This window comes from Capsicum annuum, chromosome 9 (assembly GCF_002878395.1).
Source record: "Capsicum annuum cultivar UCD-10X-F1 chromosome 9, UCD10Xv1.1, whole genome shotgun sequence".
Taxonomy (NCBI): domain Eukaryota; kingdom Viridiplantae; phylum Streptophyta; class Magnoliopsida; order Solanales; family Solanaceae; genus Capsicum; species Capsicum annuum.
In genome coordinates, this window is record NC_061119.1 from 53,975,725 (window position 1) to 53,984,644 (window position 8,920).

At 32.7% G+C, this 8,920-nt stretch overlaps 1 protein-coding gene across 1 annotated transcript in view; it reads right to left on the minus strand.

The window, feature by feature from the left end:
- The window catches only part of LOC107842780 (mitogen-activated protein kinase-binding protein 1), a gene marked incomplete in the record, with an annotated part of 12,613 nt that extends 10,951 nt beyond the window's left edge, over positions 1–1,662 (minus strand). Inside the window, 2 exon segments of the mRNA XM_047396792.1 lie at positions 1,010–1,228; positions 1,446–1,662. Of these exon segments, the coding sequence (XP_047252748.1) occupies positions 1,010–1,228; positions 1,446–1,487 (261 nt within the window).
- Between the last annotated feature and the right edge of the window lie 7,258 nt (positions 1,663–8,920).

Consider the following 8,920-nt stretch of genomic DNA (forward strand, 5'->3'; position numbering starts at 1 on the left):
TTTTATCAAAAAAGAAAACTAATTAACAAACAATGAAGTTAATCCTTACGGCACTAGCTCATCATTCTGAAGTCTCTTGATGGACCATGCATTGACTATCCAATGACTAGTATGGTATACTTTCCTTGACCAGCGACCTCATTCTAATCTTCAGACTTGACAATATAGTACAAAAGCACAAATGTATAAACTTCTCCAAATTTATCATGTTTGAAGCTACATATAATTGGATGATGGAGATATCAGAAAAATTGAAAAGGCAAAACTATTTCTAGTCTGTTAAACTGAACTAGTTCCTCTAGTTCAAAGAAGATTCAAGAACTATGTATCTGCCTATGTTTCTGATTTCCACAACTCAACATTTAGATTTTAGACAACAAAAACAACATACCCAGTGAAATCCCCCAAGTGAGGTCTGGGGAGGGTAGAGTGTAAGCAGACCTTACCACTACCTCATGGAGGTAGAGAGGTTATTTCCACGCTGTTTGCTTACTTAAGCTCACACTTTTTCAATCTATATCGCTACATTATCCTAATATCTTCAAACTACAAATCTTAACACAAAAGCACAAATAGAGAACAACAACAACATACTGAGTATAGTCCCACAAAGTGGAGTCTAGGGAGGGTAGAGTGCACATTGACTTTACCTCTACCTCAGAGTTAGAGAGTTTTTTCCAATTGACCCTCGACACAATAAAAGCATTCCAAAGCAACCAAAAAGAGAATAAACAAAAGTGAAAGCATCATAAAGCATACTGAACAGTAACTACAGCAAAATAATATGATAATCAAAGTACAAGAAACATTACATAGTAACCAAAATTAAAGCATCAATACTACGATTACTTGTATGGGTGCATAGCAAGACAACCGTCTACTTCCAACTGACCTTCTACCCTAATCCATATCCTACACACCAGCTATACGATAAGCCTCAAAATTTTCATGTTTCATAATACAAAAGCACAAATAGGGAAATTCTCCAAGCTGAGAGCAGATGTAGTACCTCTCCAGCAGCAACAAAACGTCCATCACGCGATATCGCAACACAGCTCAATGGCTTCGGCAATCGATTGGACACAACTAAATGTGACTGCGTGGATGAATCGATGTCATAAACCACCGCAACACATCCCGCAATATACACACATTTCGAATTAGAAACTCCAGAAGCCAGTCCATTTGCATTCGCAGTTGTAAAACCAACAATTTCCTCTAACATCAACTGGAAAAAGTAAAAGAAAAAAGAAAAGAAAAAACGAGATTGAAGTAAGCAGGAAATGACACATTTTAACAATCTATGTTGCTTGAACTCTTTAAGAAATGTCGCCCGCACCGTGTTAGATCCTCTAAAAAATACGCTACTTTTCAAAGGAACTGACACGCATCCCAAGACATTTTTTGAAGAGTCCAAGCAATATAATTAACAGTAATGATCGTACCTTTGGAATTTCAGGTTTCTTCTGCTTGCGACTCCGTTTCATCTTCTCCGAATTTGGAAAAATTGAAAACCCTAGCGGTGATAATCAAAAGAGACACAATGATATCTGTTGTTTTATTTCTACCAAATGGATGTTTAAAAGGTTGAGTGAGCGGCGGGAAATTAGCTCAAATTATAAGAGAGTAGTATATGTGTTTTCGGTGTACGTTATGTTTGATTTTCTTTTTTTTATTTTTTTTATTTTTTGGAGGGGGTGGGGGGGAGGGGGGAGAAAATGACAAAAATGACCTGTTATATATTAGATTAGATTTTTCTTTTTTATATGAGATCAGGTTCAAATAGTATGTTAAAATATTAATTGGAAATTTTGTGAAATATTTCAGAAGACCTTTTAGTCATTTAAATTTGGTCAAAAATTATCATTTTCAGTTTTTGTTAAATATTTACTTAACTTTGTATGTTAGATCTGATGGGAACAGCAGAAAAAAGAATTAATCACAAAATGAAGAAAGCAATCATTCAGATAAGTTGATGATATTAATATTAGGGTGTGTTTGGTATGAATGAAAACATTTTTCAGAAAATGTTTTTTAATTTTTTCATGTTTGGTTGGCTTAAAGATTGTGGAAAATATTTTTCAAATCAACTTATTTTCTTCAATTCTTAGGAAAATGATTTTCCTTTAAAAAGTAGGAAAAATGTTTTCTAAAACTCTCTTTTAACCTCACGCTTGAGTTAAATATTCATACAACTCTCAAAATCATCCATCCCTACTCCGACCCTCAATTCCCCCTCCCCTACCCTCACCCACCCCGCCCCCTACCACTCCTATTAAAAAAAAAATTAATTTTTTTTCTTACCTCACCCCCTATCCAAAACCGAAACCCCTACCCCTTCCAACAAAAAAAAAAAAAATTGAAAAATTTCAAGTTTTTTCTTAACGCACCCTCACTCCTCTACCCGACCCCCACCCCCCTACCCGCAAAAAAAAAAAAATTATTTTTAAAAAAATCAAAATTATTTTCTTACCTCACCCTTATTACCTATTTTGATAACCCCAACCCCCACCTACAAACCCCTTCTCCAAAAAAAAAATAATATTTTTAATTTATTTTCAAAACTTTTTTTTATCCCACCTTTTTTATCCTATTCGTTCTCATTATTTTTGTTAAATATATACAAATACTTTTAGAAAACATATACTTATCCAATTTGTATAACGATCACACGAATATAAGTAAGATATAACTTATTTTTCTAGAAAATATTTTTCCTCCTTCATATCGAACGCACCCTAAAAAAGTATTTTTTTAGATCAAAAAATATTTTTCTAAAATGTATTTTTATGTTTTACCTAAACACTAGAATGTATGTTTTGAAAAAAAAAAAAATCATTCACCAATCAAATACTATAAAATATATTCCAAAAAATATTTTCCATCCGCCTACCAAATATAGAAAAACAAGTAAGAAATCAACTTGTTTTTCAAAAAGACATTTTATAGGAAAATATTTTTCATGAAAAACATTTTCCTTCACACCAAACACACCCTTAGTAGGAAATTTTGTGAAAGATTTAGGTGAAAGTTTCATTAATGTGAAATTTAAAACATGCAACACAAAAGAAATTGCATTATGCACTAAAAGGACAAATAAAATATAATAGAAAATTACACCCCATACAGTAATACCAGGCTTTGTAAATTAAATCAGAAATAGCACAAACTATAAAATTGCACATTTAAGTGTGAGTTTCAGCTTCTTTATTTTCGTATCGGCATGATTTTATTAATTTTTTATATTATTTTAAAATAAACATAAAAATTAGAACATTTTATCATATATATTTGTGTATGACTTTGATAAATACTATTTCAATATTTTTATTACTTAAAAGGTGATAAATCACAAAAACAAGAGTAGAAATTCAATCATTATTTTTCTAGTAATGTAAAATAATATTAAGCAAAGACAAAAAAATAAAATTAAAATTACACCAATGAAAAAAATCAATTACGATGAAATTCAAGAATTGAGTTTATTTAAATTAATTATCAATCATAAGAAAGAAAAGATATGTATTTATTAACTTGTAGCTTGTTACTTCATATCATTGGAATTGCTTTTAACTTAATAGTTATTAATTAAGACGATAGAATTAATTTAATTTCGATCAAAATAGTATAATAGAAGTAAATTTTAATATTAAAATAATGATCAATTATGTTGCCGCTTTTCACCATCTGAGTACTAACCAAAAATATAAATATCACTACTAAACTTAACATATAAAGCATATTTACACGTGTATCATGCGATACAGTTCGATTTTTTTTTCAACTAATTTTCATAAAATAAGAAATCAACTTAATTACTATTTGGTAGGATTATAAATTTATAAAAATCATGGATTTTATAAAAGAAAGCTAAAAATCAATTTAGTGGTTATTTGAAAAACCATTGACACCCGTGTCAAACAGTCCCTTTGATTGCAGATAAGCCATCAAAACGTCATAGCGGTTTGTCAATGGCTTGTTGGGTGTGTTCACGAGCACTAGGAAACCAGAACCAGCAGGGACCGTCCGCATCGCTTAAACTAAATACTGGTTTTTCAAGAATGGCATCTTTGGAAATGACTGCTAAGACGTCAACTCGTTGTTCTGCTTCTTTGCTCTTTTCTTTCTTCCTCTTCACTCTCTTACCTTATCTGCTTTGTCTTCCTTCTCCGGTAAGTCCCATTTATATCTTGTCTGCTATAACTTGTTTCTGTAGTTGGGTAATTGTAGTTAGGGTAGGTGTTTTTTGTCTTGTTATCCGTGTTAGGTGTCGTTGTGCTTGCTTGTAGTGTCTTGGTATTGGAGTTTTGGTTATGTTTGTTGTTCCGGATAGGTGAATGTAGTACTACTGTGTGGTAGGCTTATTTTTGTTATTATCTGTTATTTGTTTCTACCTATTATTTCTCGTTCTTATTTAGGTCCTCTCTAGAGTGTTCTTGTCTTGAGCCAGTCTTTTGAAACAAGCTCTCTGCCTCACATTTGAGGTAGTGGTACGGACTGCGTACACTTTACCCTCCTAGACCTCACTTTGTGGGAGATGGATATGTTGTTGTCGTACCCAATTTTTGAAACTTGAAGGACTCCCACTTCATTGACAAACTCATTTGTTCTTTTTAATCGCTTCTCCTGTTTTTCTCGATTCCTGTTGGAGGCACGCAGTATGGATTCATCACAAATGTGCATTTGAATTGCTTCTTTTGGGCACGCTGTAACAGCCAATAATTTCATTGTGTATTAGTTTGAGTCCTGTATTCTATCCACTTATGGATTTGAAGGTATTACTAATGCTTGACCTATAAACAGGAGACAAGAGTACATTGCAATTCTTGTTTCTGATGTTTAGTATTCCATATTATTCAAATTTGTAGTGTCTATTGTGGATATTTTAGGTCTGACATTGGTGTGCTGTTGAAAAAATTGAATCATGTTTCTGGTTTTATGGTCAAAATCCATTGGTTGTCTAGATTATGAAACAAGTCGACCAAAAAAGTTCCGACCAAGGAGGAAACCGTTAAGGGCCTAGAAGCATACACATGGAGGCTGTATTAAATTGTCATGATGAGTAGTAGTAAGCTAATATTAAATTGGCATACGCGAGCTAAAACTTAAATTTCTGATTTGGTTCATCACTTGGCTTTGACTTTGGCTTCAATTCCAACATTGGAGTGAGCACAACTAAAAGCCGAGACCTGGTCGTGAGGGCAAAGAAGTATGCTCTTTGTCAGACTAAGAGGAATAGATCAAGGAAGTCGTTGGCTCGAACACATGGTTTTCGCAAACATATGAAACCACCAGTGGTAGAGCAACTATTCAACGGAGACGTGCAAAAGGGCCGATGGGATCTCTGCCCAAAGTCTTCACCTAATACTGGAAAAGGAGCATAATGTTTATTGTCTTCTTGTAACTGATTTTTGTTGGTAATATGTCATCTTTTTCAGATTTTTTCTTGCTAAAGGGCCTGTAATGTTCGTTTGTTTTATCTAAAGAACTAACTCACTAGTTTCCATTTTTTCTGTTATCCACCATCTCTTTGATCCTCTTTTTTGCTCCGTCTGATTTGATCTTCTTCGTCTTGTTAATGGGTCTCGTCAACAAATCACCTTGAGAAATTCATAGACTCAGCAGGTTTTCGGTTGTCTGGTTCATTATAACATATAGGTGTTTTTCCGGGGTCTAATGACATGATCAAAATATTGTCATAATCTCTTATTTGATTATTTTTTTCATTTTTGTCATTGGGGAAGTATAAAAAGAAACTTGTTCCTCCAAACAGGGGAATAAGAAACTGACATGCATGTACATACATGTTTGCGGCATTGAACATGGGCCCTGTAAGGGTGCTATTTTTCGTTCTCATAAGTCATTCTTCACTTGGTGGTGGAGCATGTAGTTGGGTGAGCTTAGATTGTAACTGCAGTTATTTCAACATTTGGTGATTTCCACACTTGCATCCGTTTTCATGGTGCATTTTACTAGTATGCTGCAGAGATAATTTGTCTAGCTGTTGGCACGCGTAGAGTTGAAATATGATATAGAAATCATTTGGTGGTATGCATAAAGAATACTTGTCTTGGTATATCTTCATTCCTAACTGATAAAACACTATATAGAGTATGGAGGACATCCTTAGTTTAGTTCTGTCATAGTTGCTTATGAGGTCTGAGGTCTGAGGTCCCAATGAGTTAAAATTGGCAACTATTGCATTTTATACACTTGATAGTTGATACTCCCTACTTGTGGAAAGTGGTTATGCATGCTTCACAACAATTATTTTGACAGCCCCAATCGAGCCAGAAACTGACTCATCAATACATATTAGGCGGTTAATTGTATACATCCATGTCTATGCTCTTTTTTGTCTACATTAGTAGCTAAGAAAGTCAATATAGATTCAATTCCTAATGCAGGAAAAGTTTCTATGAGCCAGCCCATGTAAAGAAGAGAGAAGTTGAATGTTTTTAGTAGACTAGGTATTCAGATATCCTCCAGTAAGTAAAATGAAAATTGGTATTTCTCATATCTTCCTTTTTGTTATATGAAATGCAAAATCCCAATTCATATCTCGTTGACATTGCCTGGGATTTACTGAAACGTTATTTACACTCGGAAGCAGTTCTATTTACAGGATTCAAATTCTGAGATTAGATTTTAATTGTTCTAATGTAGTAATATGCATCTCTCCAAGTCAGCTGCACATTCAGATTTTGTTAGGAAACTATTCTAGAAAGTATCATTTGCAAATATCACAAGCTCACTTCTAAAAGCCTACAACAACATCCAAGGTAATCCCATAAGTGTGGTTTGGAGAGGTCGAATGTACGCAGACATCACCTCTACCTTTACTTAACTGGTACCTGTCAAATAGTGTGATAGAAAGGGATACACATATGGGAGCAATTACAACACAAATTAACGAAAATGAAAAGCACTGCACAACATACAATAGAGAGAACAATAACGAAAATGTAATAGTCGACACACAAAACACAGTGAAAGCTGAAATGGAAGCTCAAGGAACTACGAGAATAGTGCTAACAACACTAAAAAGGCTGAAGGCCCAAGAATAACCACCGAGCCTATTTCATAGGGAAGCGAGAGAACACTCAGTTGTCAACTAACCTAATGTAATATGCGACCTCCTTACTCAATCCCAGGTAAAATCCCTTGCTAAATATGTGTTTTTTGTTTCGTAAAAGATACAAAGGTAGAGGGTGTGTGCTTGGTGGGAGGGAAAATATTTTTCTTGAAAAAAAAAATATTCTAAAAGAATGTTTGGTAACTTTAAAAAATTATAAATATTCCTAGTGTTTGATAAGTAAAGAAAAATATTATTTCAAGAATATTTATATATAATTGAAATTCTTTTAACCAAACACTATTAGATAAAATATTTTAATTTTTGCAAAATATAAAGAGTGACAGCATCGTAGTATTTTCATTAGAAACTGTATTTTTGTTTCAATATGGTTTATGGTTGACGAGAAAATTTCAAAAATGGTCAAGGTTCATTTGGATATTGTGAAAAACATAGGGGATTCTTTAGTACTCCTTCCATTTAAAAAAGAATGATTTAAAAAAAAATGATTTAATTTGACTTGTCACAAAGTTTAAAAAAAAAAATTGAATCTTGTAGCGTTAAATTAAAGTTGTGTCAAATGTAGCAAAATGTTATTTAATCTTGTGCGCCTAAATATGTCATATGGAAAATTGAAATTAAAGTATTATCAAAAAAAAAAAAACCTCATTCTTTTTAAAACGAACTAAAAAAAATAGATCCTTGTTGAAACAAATGAAGTAATTTAGCGTGAAAAATAATGCAATGAGGAAATCGTACCTCATTTTCAGTTGTCCCTTGTTCGAGTAAATACTGCAGTCCACGTGTTGTTACTTACGCCAAATGCCTTAATAGTTGTACATCATGTATTACTTAACATTTATGATTCCACCTAAATCCCGCATGCTCCCTGTTTCACTTTATTTGATTTTGTTATATATTTAAAAAATTAATTTAGGTGTATGTGTCTTATGTGTGTACCTCGAGTTCAAACATTATATAAAATAGGATATTTATTTAAATAATAAAAATAAATATAATAATTAAATTTAATATTTTTTGAATATGTAAAGATCGAGAATTTATTTATTGAACGTAATCTTTACCAAAAATATTTTTAAAAGTCGATCGACATTTATCTACCATCTGTAAATTGCAACAAAACAATACAATGAAAGTGACATCAAAATAATACAATTAAATCTAATCTTTACACACAAAAATTTTAACATTCATCTACGACCTGTAAACTATAAAAAAATATATAATAGTGATTACAAAACTTCGATTTTGATCCAACTAATTCTTGTCGAAGCAAAAATTTTGACCCTAAAGAATGATTTTGAATGAAAATAAAGAAGGTATATGTACACACACATGTTGAATTTTATTATGCTAACAAAAATAGTGAAAAAGTTGAGGGTTAGAAAATCAAGTATCCACAATCTAGACATACAATCGAATCAAGTTAGATAAACATCAATCCTTAATGAACAAAGTTGTACGTGGATATGTTAACCTAAGGGTGTTAAGTGGACCGGGTCGGGTCAACCAGGAACTGGCCCATTAAATTTAGCCGGGTTGTGGGCTGGGCAAGGTTCGGGTTAGGGTTAAGTGGGCCGGGCCGGATTCAACAGCAAAAATTTTACAAATAGCCCTAACCCGGCTCACTTAACTCAACCCGATCAAACTCACCTAAACCCGATCAAACCCAGTCAAAAATAAAAAAAATCAATATACACTATATATACCCACCTATATACATTTTAAATACGTTAAACAATATATATACACTATATATATAGTATATACTACATTAGAATTTAAAAAATATATACACATATACACAATTACACATATATATGC